Source organism: Coccinella septempunctata, chromosome 6, assembly GCF_907165205.1.
Source record: "Coccinella septempunctata chromosome 6, icCocSept1.1, whole genome shotgun sequence".
NCBI lineage: Eukaryota > Metazoa > Arthropoda > Insecta > Coleoptera > Coccinellidae > Coccinella > Coccinella septempunctata.
Window position 1 is genome coordinate 30209183 of NC_058194.1, and position 18295 is coordinate 30227477.

At 36.6% G+C, this 18295-nt stretch overlaps 3 protein-coding genes across 5 annotated transcripts in view; 1 reads left to right on the forward strand and 2 right to left on the reverse strand.

The window, feature by feature from the left end:
- Nucleotides 1-2419: 2419 nt before the first annotated feature.
- Nucleotides 2420-5688, reverse strand: LOC123315695 (thaumatin-like protein 1b). The gene is made up of 3 exons (XM_044901523.1): nucleotides 5493-5688; nucleotides 2995-3219; nucleotides 2420-2911 (listed from the first exon to the last, which is right to left on the reverse strand). Exons 1-3 carry the CDS (start codon nucleotides 5658-5660, stop codon nucleotides 2570-2572), a joined length of 735 nt encoding a protein of 244 aa, XP_044757458.1. The 5' UTR covers nucleotides 5661-5688; the 3' UTR covers nucleotides 2420-2569.
- A 2203-nt stretch (nucleotides 5689-7891) lies between these two features.
- LOC123315248 (RYamide receptor) overlaps nucleotides 7892-18295 on the reverse strand; it is a 48571-nt gene continuing 38167 nt past the window's right edge. For 2 of the 3 annotated variants that reach the window (XM_044900866.1, XM_044900867.1), the window contains exon 6: nucleotides 7892-8951. In XM_044900866.1, the coding sequence (XP_044756801.1) occupies nucleotides 8752-8951 (200 nt within the window). In that variant the 3' untranslated portion in view covers nucleotides 7892-8751. The remainder of the gene's footprint in view (nucleotides 8952-18295) is intronic. The other variant, XM_044900868.1, reaches the window with a different exon arrangement.
- On the forward strand, nucleotides 13890-18178 carry LOC123315247 (uncharacterized protein K02A2.6-like). The gene is made up of 2 exons (XM_044900865.1): nucleotides 13890-17776; nucleotides 17930-18178. Exons 1-2 carry the CDS (start codon nucleotides 13901-13903, stop codon nucleotides 18011-18013), a joined length of 3960 nt encoding a protein of 1319 aa, XP_044756800.1. The 5' UTR covers nucleotides 13890-13900; the 3' UTR covers nucleotides 18014-18178.

Below are 18295 nucleotides of genomic sequence, written 5' to 3' on the forward strand. Positions count from 1 at the left end.
TCATCATAAATGACTAAATTACCATTCGTACTGAGCCGAATTATAGTGACGACAGCTGGACTCAAAGAGGTTACGAACGAAAAGTGTCTGCGGACGAAAAATACTTGTCTTCAAAAATAGTCAAAAATATATTGGAAATAAATTTACCATTCCAACACAAATGATATGATTTTGAAGAAGTCAGTTTTTGAATTAAGTATTATAGAAACTGAAAACTTTCATTCTGTGTCACTATATACATCTGTGGATCTTTTAAACAGAGTTGTATTCAGCCAATGTACCCAATTTTTCAAATTTCATCGATACTTTTCAATTTTTGAACATCAAATTACTCGAAAACGGCGCATAATACGAGAAAATATGAAGAATACTTTTATTTTATAAAACGTTCAAATAATCATTATATATCGTCTAACTTAGTTTTAAGAGTTGGGTTCTTTGAATTTTTGGTATTTTATGGTCCGTAATGATCACAACGAGAAAACTGGAAGACTTGGGTGATATCCTGTGTTCGAAAAAGATTTATCAAATAAATGAAAAACTATATTCCGAAATTCATTTCATTCGATCAAACCGTTTGTGAGATAAAACTAAAAATATCATTTTTTTATGGTTTTTCAACAGCCTGTATCTTTCAAACCGAGCCGATTCTGAAAAACCAGTAAAGGAAAAAAGCGTTTCATTTGACCTCAAGAATCTACTGTCGAAATATTCGTACGAGCCAAAGACTCACCCTGTATATTCATAGTGAGCTTCCCACACCATCGCTGTTCAACTATTTTGAACCGATTCCGAACTTTTTTTAGTGCGAACCAAAACAAACCTAAAACCTTTCCATCAAGCTTTCTGGATTCAGTATATAGGTACTTAAGGAAGGTGGATTATAATGCGAGATATGACAGAATACTCTACCCTGAAATGCTCTCGAAATTAACAGTTAAATATAGCATTTAACCCAATTTGAAAGTAGTCATTGCGAACTAACTTAGTTTTATATTTTTCGAAACCTAACCAACGAATTATTCAAAAGAAACATCAAGTTAACCAATGGAGATTTTAATGATCGGTTAAGAACGAAACACGTGTTCATGGAGACTTAAACGATCGACTAAGATAGAAGCATAGGCAAATTCTCAAATGATGGATCAAGAACGTAGCTCATATGTTTACCGGACAGTTATCGATTGGGGCAAATAAATCCTTATATCATCGGAGAGTTATTAAGTGATCGATTGAGAAAGAAGCTGACATCTCCACTGACAGTTTGAGAGGGAGTTTTCGAACTCATCAAAGCAAGGGCGGCTCGTCAGAGGAGGCAAGGGAGGCTAAGCCTCCTCATAAAGCTTAGAGCTAAAATACATTCACTTCGGACATGTCCTCATTTTCAGAAAGTAATTTCTATATAAATTTTCCGAACACCTGAACTAGATATTCAGATAAAAATTAGTTCATTTTTCGGTCCTCCGCTCATAAAAATCCAGCATAACAATCATACAATCCACCGGCTGCGTGCGCGTCCGCCGCGTCGAATGTGAATATTTCCTAGTACTGCCTATTCGGATCGGACGGAGGCTGTTGGGCCGGCTGCCTCCGTTGATAGTGTAACTCACGCATACGTTCTCTGGACTCGCATACTAGCCGAACAAGAATTCAGCTGACTTACTGTACCATATTCGCCCGTAAAATGTACCAGAGGAGGCTCAGCTCCCCTGTTCTCCATTGATTCTTTCGTGCCGTCTTCGACTATATTCGCTTGATCTCCGACGGTAGGGGCGTTGTCCGGCGGTAGTTGTTATGTTTCCAATTTGAATGTAACGACTTCGTGGAGAACTGGAAATTTGTGATATATTCTTGTTTTGTTAGGGCGTTAGGGGTAAGTACTGATACGGATCAAAAAATAAAATGCAATTGAATATTGAGAATTAACTGTACACGTTGTTAAAACCTTTACAAGACCTCCACCAAATTTAATTACACTAAAGTCTACCGAAAGCGTCAGAATAGAAGTTTCAGTGTTGTTTGGTACGATAAATGTGATTGGTTAACTGGATCGATCAAACGGGAAAAATTATTTTGCTGGCCATATTTACTATTTGCTCATCAAACAGAATATACTTCATGGTTCAAAACGGGGTGTTCAGATTTGAAAAATTTACCGCGATCTATCGAAAGGCATAACAAGTAAAAGGAGCATATAGCATCCTCTTGCATTCAAAATTAATCTTAGAACTGACAACTTTTCATTATGTTGAAGAAGTATACTTTATTGACTGATAAGAGTTTGTTCCAACACTCCTCGAAAACTATTAGCCTCCTCAGCTCTCATGACCACGAGCCGCCACTGCATCAAAGTCTATGGATGGTCGATACTTCGGTTTGATGGTCCTTGTTTGAAGTTAGTGTGATGGGAGTAAGTATATCGAACGAATATTTCATATTGTTTTCATATTTGTGTTATCATATTAAAGTATAAATCATGCACCTACATCTATAAATCACACCTACTCATGAAAAAATTAAACAAAGACTGTAAAATTTCATTTATATTCCAAACTATTTCCATGCTTTTCTAACCAAAAGTGATCGAATAAACAGGAACATTTTTACAAGTGAATGTACTCTTGTGATCATCGTAGGCGTAGCTGTATGCGTCTGGACACAGTTCCTTGAACTGTTGGGGATAGTTCTTCGGCCAGTCCGACGCTTTGCAGGTTTCTGGTCTGTCGTGGGCACCCCTACAGCAGTACTCGTCGGTGTTGAATGCCAAACAGGCGGACTTGCAACCAATAACTTGCCCTTGTCCGTTCTTGAGTTGCAGCTCCCCTGGACATTTCTGATTGATGTCAGTGTCGCAGCCCGCCTTCTTGCAGCTGTACTGACTGCCGTCTCCCTGTCCACCTTGAGGGGTCATCTGTAGAAAACGAAAAAGTGAAAAATTCGATCCAAATAAAAAAAAAATTGTGATAGATTTTTCTAAAATACGAAAATACTCACAGAAGCCTTCAGATTGAAACCATCGACCAGGGAGACGTCGTAATAGTCGAGTCCAGCGTTTCCTTTCTGTGTAATCTCGAGTAGAGTTGCTGGAGGGTTACCCCCAGCACCGTTGCATTCAAGTTTGTTGCCACAATCACCGGTTAAACAATGATTGCTACCCCCATCGCACCAAGTCCTGGCCCAGAAACGCCCTGCCCAGTCGTCAGGAGCATTTACAGTTTTCTGAAACAGGAAAAAACATGATGTTTTTATATCTAGTCAGCTCAGACTGTTATTTATGAGGAGAAGGCACAGAAAGTAACACAAAGTTCATTATTTTTTGCAGGGTAAAACCCTTGAGAATGGTCTATTCAGGACCCCATCAGATCTGGAATTTCCTCCTCTTCTCAACAGAATCTGCACTCGTTTTCTGCTAGACTTATTTGGTGCTTCTTGACGTTAAAATGCCCCATAAACACTCCAGTAGAAAAAAACTTTCTGGGATGATTCATCAAGTACTGTTTCCATGGATGAAGAAAATATTCTTTGACATTACTGATCAATATATGAGAAATAATTATGAGGAGAAGGCACAGAAAGTAACAGAAAGTTCATTTTTTTGCAGGGTAATACCCTTGTGGATGGTCTATTATCCATCAGCTCTGGAATTTCCTCTACAGAATCTGCACTCGTTTTCTGCTAGACCCATTCTTATTTGATGCTTCCTGAGGTTGAAATGCCCCATAAACACTTCAGTAGAAGATTAAACTTTCTGGAATGATCTCACCCAAGAAGATTCAGCCAGAGTGTTTCTATTTCGGTTTTTTACTTCTCCTGAAACTTTTTTCTAGCTAAACCACAGAAGGGTGTCTGTCCCTCTTCATTTCTTGGTACTGGATGTCAGAGCTGACAAATGGAATAGGTACAACCATGTAAGCAATCGAGGAAGGTAAAGAAATATATAAGTTTCAAATTTATTGATCAATTATTGACGACAGCAATGAGAAGAAACAACAGATACAAAATGGAGAAATCGCTGGTGACAAATTTCACTACTGCTGTATGAAGTATGGAAAAAATTAACGATTTCAATGAACACTGTCTACATACAGGGTGAGTCTTTAACTCGTACAGATATTTCAATAGTAGATTCTAAAGGTCAAAAGAGACACCTTTTTCCTTTACTATTTTTTTCGAATCGGCTCGGTTTGAAAGATACAGGCTGTTGAAAAACCATAAAAAAATTTATTTTTAGTTCTATCTCACAAACGGTTTTATCGAATGAAATGAATTTCGTAATGTTGTTTTTCATTTATTTGATGAATCTTTTTCGAATACAAGATATCACCCACGTCTTCCAGTTTTCTTATTATGACCATTACGTACCATAAAAATACCAAAAATTCAAAGAACCCAACTCTTGAAACTATGTTGGACGCTATCTAATGAACAATTTTTTTTGAATAATTTGTTGTTCAAAAATAAAAAATATCTGTGAAATCCGAAAAATTGGGTACTTTGATCGAAAGTAAATCTTTTTGAAAGATCCACAGATGTGTTGTATCACAGATTTAGCTAGAGATTCTGAAGGTAATTTTGTTTTTCCAGAGGTGGCATAGCTCATTAGCTATATATTTTTATCAGGGCCGAATCGGAAAAAATGGTGTAGGAAAAAAGTGTTTCTTTTAATCTCAAGAATCTACTGTTAAGAAATTTGTTGTTGTTATGTTATTGCAATTTATTTCAAAGGGCTTTTTTCTCATTCTCCCAGAAGCAGATATAAAATCAAAAATGAATCAGAGATTGAGCGATAAAAGTGTATAATCATTGCGGATGAAGAGTTTTATTGAGGTCCCCTGTATATCTCTATATTTTATTTGGCTCTATCACTTAAAGGAACCATTGTAGGTTTATTGAAAAACGATTCTTCTAATTTTAAAAATAACTTTGGAATATTCAATGAAAATTTACCTTGAATCTCGCTTTTTGATGGTTTATAACTTCACATCGAGTCCAAAATGAGAAAACGGATTTTCCACCTATATTCATTAAGTATCTGTTGTTTATTTCTTTGTTTAGCGACCCCAAGAGTCAAAATTTTATTTGAAAAAGAATCTTTTAAATCTAACCAAGAAAAATTATTGGAATTCATGTTTATATGGTAAGGAAACACCTCTCAATGTATCTTAAGCTCGAACAACATATTTTGAATGAAGCAAAATTAAGATCCTCAAGAAAAAATTATGAATCTGAATAAAGATTCAACTCGTATATGTCCAAAGTTATTGGAGAAAATAAGTAACTGAGGGAAAAAATCGTGAATCTATTCAAACAGATTCATTCAATAGGACATCTGAAGATAAAATCATTCTGCAAGTCTAAAAACGATTGTAAAAAAAACTGAAATAAGAAATAAATGAAACAAAAACAGCACCCCAACAGATACAAAATTAAAAGTGGATTCGGAATCATGTTTTCCTTCAATGGCAAACAAATCCCCATAGACAGTTCCTCACCTGCTGGTTCTGGGAAAGTTTAAAACCCCCATTGTTTAAGTGTGGATGTCCTGGATTACCCTGGATGCCCACCCATATCTCACCCCCGGCATTGTTCTTTATCTGGTACTGGATGGCCAGGGTACTCCCAAACAAACCGATAACAAGACATACTGTAGCACCGTTCATTTTTTTCACTGAATTGACACACTTACCTATCCACTACACCTTTTATAGTTACATTTAATTCTAGGAAGTTCATTATTTCCACCACTGGAATCTGAAAAGCAGATAAGTAAGCAAATTTATTGCAGGCTCCTATCCAGCAATTTTCATATCTTTGTTATTTCCCATTGTTGACGGAATTTTTGAAATATCGCAAACAGAATTATGGAGTGTTTATTTATGGATTGTTTGTCAGGAATGGACAAAATATGCTCATATAGGGTGATTGACGTAGACGGTCCAGCTGTAATCTTGAGCTGAAAATTATTGATACAGTGTTTAAATGGACTCCATAAAAGGGCTATAAAATATCTATAAGTGGAAGTTGCTCTCCCATGACAAACATTTTATACTGTGAGATCTTAACGCCCCTTTAAAATCTAGAATCTATCCCACCTTTCAATTTTCAACCCTCAAGACATGTTTCTGAAGAACTCTGAACTGTACTTGGAACTTTTCATGGCCTTTTTCTGATACAAAAGGAATTAAAAATCTCTGGATTGATATAAGTACGACAATTTAAGAAAATTTTTGGGAGCTAAAAAAATTTGTTTTGATGACCATGAATTTTCGGTAATGAAATTGTTGTTTTTACTATCTCGAATCCAATGATGTAGGATTAAAGATAAGGCAATGTGTTAAGCCCCCGCTTTATCCATCAAAATCGGTAAAGACAATCTCGATAATCCATCTAGATTGGGATTAATATACTATTGTGAAACTTTCTCGCGATAAATTCAAGAAATTTGTCCATGATTAAGTCGAGTACACACCTGGTTATTGTTGTTCTCTTTAGGTTTCCACAAATTCTCATTATCGCAATAATTTTTCACTTAATCGGGAAAACCAGAAACGCGTAGTTATTATAATTATTGTTGTGATATCGAACTGACCCTATTCAATTTGGATTACTTTGTCCAGAAAATTCATCATTTGTTATTCATGTATGCAATTATTTCTTTACATAAGTTCCCTAATGGACCTATCATATCAAGGATACCTATCTATGATGCTATTTCTGTTGAGCTGTAGATTAGAAGATTAATAGGAGTGTTGTTCAGTTCCACTTAAAAACGTTAATGATGTGAAACGAAAATACCTGGAGGTTTTCGTTCAGTTTCGCAGAAAGCACCGAAGGCGAACATTTGAGACAAGTCAAACACGAAACAAACAGAATTTTTCCTTGGTTGGGATGATTTTTCCAATTTTTTCAACTAGTGGTTGTTCGTGCAGGCCAATATTCAAGACTCTGAGTATTGTGATCTCTCGTATTAAAAAATGATCAAATTTTTAATTAACTAATGCAGTAATTCTACAAGCTGTGCTGCTATTCACTAAACATAATAGAATTTCAAAATTAACGCTCCTATCCTTACTACACGACAACCAGTTGTAAATCCACTTATTTATTCATTAAACAATTATATCTATTTTTTTTCTGGAATTAACGTCTGAACCTAACCTACGACTGAGTGATCTGACCAAACCCAACCTAACCTAACTCAACCTGATCTATCCCAACCTGACGTAATCTCTGACCCAATGTCCTAACCAATGCCCTAACCTAACCTACGACTGAGTGATCTGACCAAACCCAACCTAACCTAACACAACCTGATCTAACCCAACCTGACCTAACCTCTGACCCAATGTCCTAACCAATGTCCTAACCTAACCTAACCTAACCTACGACTGAGTGATCTGACTAAACCCAACCTAACCTAACTCAACCTGATCTAACCCAACTTGACCTAACCTCTGACGCAATGTCCTAACCAATGTCCTGACCTAACCTAACCTAACCTACTACTGAGTGATCTGACTAAACCCAACCTAACCTAACTCAACCTGATCTAACCCAACTTGACCTAACCTCTTACGCAATGTCCTGACCTAACCTAACCTAACCTACTACTGAGTGATCTGACCAAACCCAACCTAACCTAACTCAACCTGATCTAACCCAACCTGACCTAACCTCTGACCCAATGTTGTGCCTCAGTGACTGTTTCTACAAACCTTCCAGCTGTCAGATGAAGAAGATTCGAAAGGAATCCATATTTTCCTACCATAGTTTCCTGGATCTGTAGTTTAAATTAGAGGTATGTAAAATACCTTAAATTGTTATCTGGATCGAAGATTTTTTTCCATTTTTTCAGGTTATTTTGAAGGGAGGATTTGAATGAACAGATTTGTAAGTATTTATCGTTTATTTTTCACACCATTTACAATTTGTTCACATTGACGTTTATTGAAGAATTATCTGAAAAATCACATCTTATTTACAGTAAAACGAAACCTTAACATTTAGTTTGTAAAAACTAGAATCCTTGAAATTTTATACTACATTGGTTCTTTCCACATATACTTTTCACAGGCTGTCAATCTTTTTATTTTTAGTCACTCTCAGTAAAAATTTTAGTGTTTGATAAGAATATTTAGAGCTGTAGCACACAGTTCAAAAAGTAGCTAAATTAAATATTTTCCGGTTGTTTTTTATTGTAAATTTCATGGGAGTTTCTCAAAATGTAGTTCTACATATATAATTTTGTGCATTTTGCGTAAAAGTTTAAGTCAAAAAAGTAGTTGAATCTTTTTCGCTTTCTTAAATCGTAGGATAACAATTTTTCCCAACTCTTCAGCAACAAAAGTCATCTATAAAATAGTGAGAGTATCCACGTGAAAATTCAACCTGAAAACTGTGATTTTAATATTCAATATTCTCGAACTTATGAGGATAAAAACATATTTCGAAATCGCGAAAGATATCATAAATAAACGGTGTGCTATGGCTCTAACTACTTCACAACTTCTTCAACTTTGTTCCATAGCTGTTAGAGGATTAAAAATGTTTTGTCACTGACAACATCATCTGATTAATCACTCAACTTCAATTTCTCACGTTATTTTCGATGATCTCACATCATATTCCATAATTGCCATCTTATGATCGAAATTCTTCCTCAAAATGGATATACAGGGCGGCAGGTTTGAAGGGCTACTCTTCACTGTCACTGTTTCATCTCGTGCTTCGTCTTGATGAAGGCTTGTTGCTTCATATTTGCTCGTCCATTACGTTCATCGAATATCTTGATTTTCTCGAGAACACAATGCTTGAGTTTGTTCGCACAGACGCTGAACGCGCTGGTTCTCTGCAGCAAGATTGTGAAGATTTCAGGCCATTTTTCTTCAGGCTGATGTAGGTTGTGTAGGTGTTGTTGCGATTGATCATTGCGCTGTCGGTAGGATCGACTCCTGAAAAAAAAATGGACCTTCAATCAAAATATAAATTTATACGGGGTGAGTCTTTGACTCCTACAAATATTTTAACAGTAGATTCTTGAGGTGAAAACAAACACTTTTTTCCTTTACCATTTTTTCTGAATCGGCTCAGTTTAAAAGATACAGGCTGTTGAAAAACCATATAAAAATAATTTTTTGTCCTATCTCACAAACGGTTTCATTGAATGAAATGAATTTCGGAATATAGTTTGTCATTTATTTGATGAATCTTTTTCAAACACAAGATATCACCTACGTCTTCCAGTTTTCTCATTATGACCATTACGAACCATAAAAATAAAAAAAATCAAAGAACCCAACTCTTGAAACTAAGTTGGACGCTTTTTAAAGAATATTTGAACGTTTTGTAACATAAAAGTATTCTTCATATTTCCTCGTATAATGCGTCGTTTTCCAGTAATTTGATGTTCAAAAATTGAAAACTATCTTTGAAATTTAAAAAATTGGGTACTTTGGCTGAATGCAACTCTGTTTAAAAGATCCTCAGATGTGTGGTGGCACAGATTTAGCCAATTAATCTGAAGGTTATTTTGTTTTTCCAAGGGTGGCACAGCTCATCATGAAAACTTAAAAAGGCTCTATCTTTTTACCAAATCAGAAAAAATGGTATAGGAAAAAAGTTTTTCGTTTGACCTCAAGAATCTACGAGTCGAAGACTCAAGCAATAAATCGTCCGAATTCGCATTGTAAATAATTCATATGAATATTGTCGTTCATGGAACACTTTAGAAATCCTCTTGAACTTTGGGAAATTTTTGTACACTGAAAATGAAAAGATAAGTGTAATACACTCATAAAAATCGTTGTTTTATAGTTGGAATTTACTGATCTTCCTTCTGGAGAAATATCAACTTCCCAAAACCAAATGGGTCGCTCCTAAGTTGATTTCTAAAGTCTTCCACGAACGACAATATTTGTATGAAATATGGAGGGAGGTTTTATGCGTATAAATCCCTTTTATACGATGCACGGTTGTTAAATCCATACTATATTTCTCTGTCGTTCAGAGTTAAGACGGGGATTCAACGTGTGAAGAAATTTGTCGCAAAAGGCAGGGAAATATTATCTCCACATTCGCGAATTTCTGCCTTGTTTTATGAATTTACGATTTTTACGACAAACGCACCACAGCGGCTCAGTAATTTAAAAATTTGTTTTGTCACGACGATTGAAATTTATAGGCGGATACCCCCAAAAAAAATCGAAATTTAAAGTCGAGAAAACCCGTCATTTTTCACGCCAAGTACCACATTAAGTATACCCAGCGAAAGATTGTATGTATAACCGACGAAATTTTCATTTTTTTTACGATATGGGGCGAACGAAGACCTCGGAGTCTAGTAGCTTATCTCACGAACCCCCGGTCGTTCAAATATTTACATATCCGCTGATCCTCTTCAGTCTAATCGTGGTATATCGAGACCCCTTTGGCCCTCGGTCAGACGTTATTACCTTCTTGTGTGGGTTTTCAATTAGGGGAATTCCGCTCGGGCCTTTAGTCAGATTCCGAACATACTAATATTGAACATCGAGGAAGTTCCGATAAGGGATAAGCTCCATACAAGTTTGCATACCCTCCACCTGGTTCAGCTGTATTTGTTCCAGCATCACGCAGAACTACTGGCCTGAATTCGACGAAAATTTTGTGTTGAAGGGTAATGATAAAACCCTCGTATTTACTACAACCACTACAGGTTTTATTTTTGGTATTGTAATAGTTGGGGGGCCCATGATGCCATAGCTGTATTCGGGTTCGGCTTTTGGACGGTCCGAGAATTGTTCTAAAACTGCGCAAAACTGTTGCGCCCTAGTATATAATCCTCTGCGCAGTTCTAGAACCATTCTCGGACTGTCCGAAAGCCGAACCCGAATACAGCTTATATTGAGATTTACTCCAGCGATTTTAAAGATTAGATGGTAGAAAGAAAGTGAGGTTCTAAGATGTATGCACTTTCAGCGGTGAAGAAAGCGTCTGCAGTTTTTCTTTTTCACACACACACACACACAACACACTCACACACCCACCCCACACACACCACACAAACACACACACACACACACCACACTATCACACACACACACACACACCCCACACACAAACGCCACACACTCACACACACCCACCCCACACACCCCACACAGACGCACACCACACACGCACACCACACACGTTAACACCCCACACACGCACACCACACACACGCACACCACACACACCCCACCCACACCACACACACACCACTCGACACTCGACACTCGACACACGACACTCGACACTCTACACTCGACACTTGACACTCGACACTCGACACTTGACACTCGACACTCGACACGCGACACTTGACACTCGACACTCTACACTTGACACTCGACACTTGACACTCGACACTTGACACTCGACACTCGACACTTGACACTTGACACTCGACACTCGACACTCGACACTTGACACTCGACACTCGACACTCGACACTTGACACTCGACACTTGACACTCGACACTCGACACTTGACACTCGACACTTGACACTCGACACTCGACACTCGACACTCGACACTTGACACTCGACACTTGACACTCGACATTCGACACTTGACACTTGACACTCGACACTCGACCCTCGACACTCGACACTCGACACTCGACTCTCGACCCTCGACACTCGACACTTGACACTCGACACTTGACACTCGACACTCGACACTCGACACTTGACACTCGACACTTGACACTCGACAATCGAAACACACACTCTGCACTCCACACACACACACGCACACCACACACACCCCACCCACAACACACACACTCGACACTCGACACTCGACACTCGACACACGACACTCGACACTTGACACTTGACACTCGACACTTGACACTTGACACTCGACACTCGACACTCGACACTCGACACTCGACACTTGACACTCGACACTTGACACTCGACACTCGACACTCGACACTCGACACACACACACACACACACGCACACCACACACGCACACCACACACACACCACACACACGCACACCACACACACACCACACACACGCACACTTGACACTCGACACTTGACACTCGACACTCGACACTCGACACTCGACACTTGACACTCGACACTTGACACTCGACACTCGAAACTCGAAACACACACTCTGCACTCCACACACACACACACACCACACTCTCACACACACACACACCCCACACACAAACGCCACACCACACACGCACACCACACACGCACACACCACACACACGCACACCACACACACGCACACCACACACAACCCCACCCACACCACACACTAACACACTCGACACTCGACTCTCGACACTCGACACTGGACACTCGACACTCGACACTCGACACACGACACTCGACACTTGTTACTCGACACTCGACACACGACACTCGACACTCGAAACTCGACACTCGACACTTGACACACACACACACACACACACACACACTCTCACTCTCCTGAGCTCGAGACCCACTAAAAACCCTCAACTGCTTCTTGAATATTGGTTCCGGGCATTTGCCTATAAACCTTCATCTCTTGGTCGGTTTTCACATGACACTCGACACTTGACCAGAGGAGAGGAAGACAAAAGGAGAATGCGAATTTACCGAAGGAGACCAAGAGATCAATTAAGAAGAGATTAAAATAAGAACATAAACTTATTGAAAAATCCAATAAAGTGTTATCCAATAGAGGATAAACACATAAATCCCAGCACGATAGTGTGCGAGAAGAAAAGCGACTAAGAGATGAACGGTTTATAGGCAAATGCCCGGAACCAATATTCAAGAAGCAGTTAAGGGTTTTAAGTGGGTCACGAGCTCAGGAGATTGAGAATCCCCACACTTGTTCCCCCTCAGGAAAGAGTGGTTCGTTTGTCTCGCAGATTTTCCTCCTGCTACACCAAAAAAAAAATTCATCGCCGTATATCTCGAATTCTATTGGACATGGAAAAAATTGCTGCGGACGAATTTTATAGAAAATGTTATGCTCTACAACTCTTATAATGAAGGCAAAGATGATATGAAGCCCAGGAGAGCTCAAAATAGATTTTTAGAACCTTATTCCAAAGTTCCCAAAAGTATTCCTAGGTACCACGAAGACCCTCTCCAACCACATTATACCAAAACGCGTTTTCCTTCAGTGTGAATATGCGAAATCACAAGGGGCAAATCCTTGTTTGTCGTCTCCTAAATGACTGGTTTACCAACCCGAATTTGCAGACTGTTCTCTCCACCCTAGGACCGAATGAGATTTGAATATGCTTCACTCCATTCCGAGGAAGGAGCCACGAAGCATTGTACAATCCGATAGCATGCATAAGTCATCGAAATTATATTGTTCACTTCGTATTTGGAGCATATCCAATTCTGAATGCTCTCAGACTCCGCTGTTTCGACCTTACCCAGTCTCAACAACTTTGACACGTCGCAGATGTCGAAAGAATAACAATTCCACCACATATACAGGGGGAGTTATTGACTCGTATGAATATTTAAACAGTAGATTTTTGAGGTCGAAAGAAACACTTTTTTACTTTACCATTTTTTCCGAATTAGCTCGGTTTAAAAGATACAGGCTGTTGAAAACCCATAAAAATGTTATTTTTAGTTATATCTCACAAACGGTTTTATCAAATGAAATGAATTTCGGAATATAGTTGTCATATGTAATAACACATGTATGTAACGACAGAGAGAGATTCAATAAATCAGTACCATCTGAGATTCCATTGTATCAATACGATTATTTATTATATGGCGCAGTCGGAAAAGTGAGAAAATGGATAAAAGTGCACGCCCTCCTTCCGAGCTAAAGTTAAATGGTGATAATGCCGCTGAATGGAAATTTTTCATTCAAAAATTTGATATATAGATGAAAGCAACCAAAGCTGAAATGGAGAGTGAAGAATACAAAGCTGCTGTTTTACTCAATTGCATTGGAGACAAGGCCCTGAAAATATATAATACGTTCGAATTTCAAGAATCCAAGGAAAACCAGAACTTCGCAAGTATAGTGAAAAAATTTGAATCCCATTTCCTTCCCACCATCAACGTGACTTATGAAAGATATTTATTTTTTACAAGAGAAATGAAGGAAAATGAATCTGTGGATGAATATGTAACTCAATTAAAACATCTCAGTTTGAATTGTGAATTCAACAATTTGAACGACTCATTGATAAAAGACAGACTGGTATTGGGAATCAAAGATAAGAACGTGAAGGACAGATTACTCCGGACAAAAAACTTGGACTTGATAAAGGCGGTCGAAATCTGCAAATCTGCCGAAGTAACACATAAACAATTGGAAGTTTTATGTTCGAGCAACTCATCGAGCGCGACAAGGACAGAAGAAGTGGACCTAATGGAAGTGAGGAAGAAAGGAAAAAACAGCACTCAGAGATATGGAAGACAGAAGCAGCAGTATAAAAAAGGAAGTACAAATGATAATAGTAATTATAGAAATAAAATTTCGTATAATAATTATTCAAATCAATCTTATGAATTCAGATGCACTAGATGTGGTTCCATTCATGGCCCGAAATCTTGTAGGGCATATGGGAAAAAATGTCAAAATTGTGGATTAATGAATCATTTCAGTAAATTGTGTAAAAATAAAAATATTAAAAATATTGAGATACATGAAGAAGAATCATCAGACAATGAAGAACTTTTTATAAGGTTAATTGAATTAGAAAACATAAATAAAGATAACTGGACTGCGGATTTGAATATATTTAATAAAACAATTTCTTTCAAAGTTGATAGCGGCGCTGACGTAAATGTTATTCCATACGTCACTTATAAAAGTTATTTTCAAAATATAAAAATAAATGAAAGTAAAATAAAATTAACTGAATATACAGGTACTCAAATTAATGTTTTAGGTTATATTGATATCTCAGTATTGTTTAAAAGTAAAAAATATGATGTTAGATTTTTCATTGCTAAAACTAATGGAAAACCTGTTCTAGGTAGAGAAACAATAGAAAAATTGAATATTGCCAGGATAGTTGGAGCCCTAAGTGATGGTTCCGCCGAAAATTATTTGGAAAAATACAAGGACGTTTTCGATGGAATCGGTTGTCTGCCAGGCCAATACAGAATAAAAATTGATACAACGGTCAAGCCATGTATACACGCTGCCAGACGGTTTCCTCAAGCAATTTTGGTAAAATTAAAAAATAAATTGAATAAATTAGAAAAAACAAATATAATTGTTAAAGAATCAGAGCCAACAGAATGGGTAAATTCTCTGGTTATAGTGGATAAACCTAATGGAGATTTTAGAATTTGTATTGATCCCACAGATCTAAATAAGGCAATAAAACGTGAATATTTTTCGGTTCCCACATATACAGATATCATTAGTTGTTTGAAAAACGCAAAAGTTTTTTCTGTTCTCGATGCAAATAATGGGTTCTGGAACATAGCATTAGACGAGTATAGTTCAAAGCTTTGCACTTTCAATACTCCGTTCGGACGATATAGATTCAAAAGATTGCCCTTCGGTTTAAAATGTAGTAGTGAAGTCTTTCAGAGAAAAATAATGCAGTGCTTTGAGGGCATCGAAGGAGTTCACATTTATGTAGATGATATTTTAGTCTGGGGAAGTTCTAAAGATGAACACGATAAAAGATTATTGCAAGTATTAGAAAGAGCGCGTGAATGCAATATAAAATTCAACTCTAGCAAATGTCAATTTTCATTGAATGAAGTGAATTATATAGGTCATAAAATAACAAGTGAAGGTATAAAACCAGATAATTCGAAAATTAGTGCTATCGAAAATTATCCAGAACCGACAAACATCAAAGAATTACAGTGTTTTTTAGGCATAATCAATTATTTACATAAATTTATACCAAATGTATCTGAATTAACTGCTCCTTTGAGGGAATTATTGAAAAAAGACATTTTGTTCCGATGGGGTTTTGAACAAAAGAATGCTTTCAATCAATTGAAAAAAATAATTATCAAAGAACCTGTTCTTAGCTTTTACGATCCTTCAAAAAATTTGGTATTATCGGTAGATGCATGTAAAGACGGTTTAGGGGCAGTTCTTTTACAGGAAGGAAAACCTATTGGGTATGCGTCAAGATCACTCAATAATACTCAAAAATCTTACGCTCAGATAGAAAAAGAAATGCTAGCTATTGTTTATGGAGTCAAAAAATTCCACCAGTATGTATATGGTAGAGAAATAATCGTAGAAACAGATCATAAGCCTCTCATTCATATATTCAAAAAACCTTTAATTGATTGCCCGATGCGGTTACAAAGAATGTTACTAGATTTACAAGTCTATAATTTGAAAGTCGTATATAAGCCGGGAAAAGAGATGTATATTTCGGATGCTTTGAGCAGAATCAAAATGCCATATGATAGCGCCAAGATTTTCGATAACGAGTATGAAGCTCAATTAAATTATTTGAAGAAGAACTTTCCGATTACCGAAACTCGATTGAAACAGTTTGAAAAAGAAACAGAGAATGATCATGAACTTAAAATCGTATCAAGTTATATAAAACAAGGATGGCCAGACTCGAGAACAAAGTGTGAGTCAAATTCAAAATTATATTTCAATGTCAGAGCGGAATTAGTGATGGTTGATAATCTAGTTTATAAAGGAAATTGTTTGGTAGTACCTAAATCGTTGAGAAAAGATATGTTGAAATTAATTCATTTGAGTCATATGGGTATCACAAAATGTATATTGAAAGCAAAGCAATATCTTTATTGGCCGGGTATGTACCGTGAAATAGAAAACACTGTAACTTCATGTGAAATTTGTCAAAAATATTCAAAGAATAATTATAAAGAACCTTTGAAACCTCACAGGGTACCAGATTATCCATGGCAAAAACTTGGTTGTGATTTGTATGAGTTGGGTAGAGATAAATATCTTATTGTGGTTGACTATTTTTCAAAATATGTAGAAGTCTGTAAAGTGAATGATATAACTTCAAATACTATCGTGAAACATTTGAAAAATATTTTTGGAAGATTGGGTATTCCACAAATTCTTATGTCTGATAACGGGACACAATATACAGCTTTTGAATTCAAAAAATTCGCAGAAAATTGGCAATTCCAACATCATACTTCGAGTCCACATTACCCACGTTCAAATGGAATGGTGGAACGCTCAATTCAAACAATTAAAAATATTTTAAAAAAATGTTCAGAATCCAAAACTGATTTAGACCTTGCATTACTAGATTACCGAAACACTCCAATAGATAATGATATTCTTACACCTAGTGAATTATTGTTTGGAAGGAAAACAAGAACTTTAATGCCAGTTAAAAAGTGTTCATTACAACCGAGAAATATTAATTTTCAAAGACAAAGAAATAATTTGATCCAAAGGCAGAAAAAACAGAAAATGTTTCATGATAGATCTGTTAGAAAATTAAGGAAATTAAATGTTGATGAGAAAATTTATATTAAAAAAGGTGATGTCTGGGTTACAGGCTATGTTGTGAAAGCTATTAATGAGAGATCATATCTTGTAAAAGAATCCAGCACTGATGTTGTAATGAGACGAAACAGATATTTTCTTAAACCTTACTATACTAGGAGTTACAGTTATTTTTCAGAAACAGATGATGAAGATAGTAGTAATATTAATTCTAATGTTAAAGTTGAATTGAATGATAATGATAATAATGATTGTATGCATAGTTCGAGTACTAATACAAATGAAATTGGTGATACTGTTAGTGAAGAGGGTAATATAGATAATTTTTCAGAAACAGATGATGAAGATAGTAATAATATTGATTCTAATGTTAAAGTTGAATTGAATGATAATGATAATAATGATTGTATGCATAATTCGAGTACTAATACAAATGAAATTGGTGATACTGTTAGTGAAGAGGGTAATATAGATAATTTTGAGTCAGTGAATACAGATTCCAACACTAGGAGGACTATTTATGTATCCAGGTATGGACGGAAAGTTCGACGTCCAAAATAATATTAATTAAAAATCAATGTATTCAAGTCATTGAATTTGATATATGCTGTACATATAGAATTAAGTTTTTTAGTTTTGTTCATTTGTAAATAAGGGAGATGTCATATGTAATAACACATGTATGTAACGACAGAGAGAGATTCAATAAATCAGTACCATCTGAGATTCCATTGTATCAATACGATTATTTATTATAATAGTTTTTCATTTAATTGATGAATCTTTTTCGAACACAAGATATCACCCACGTCTTCCAGTTTTCTCATTATGACATTACGTACC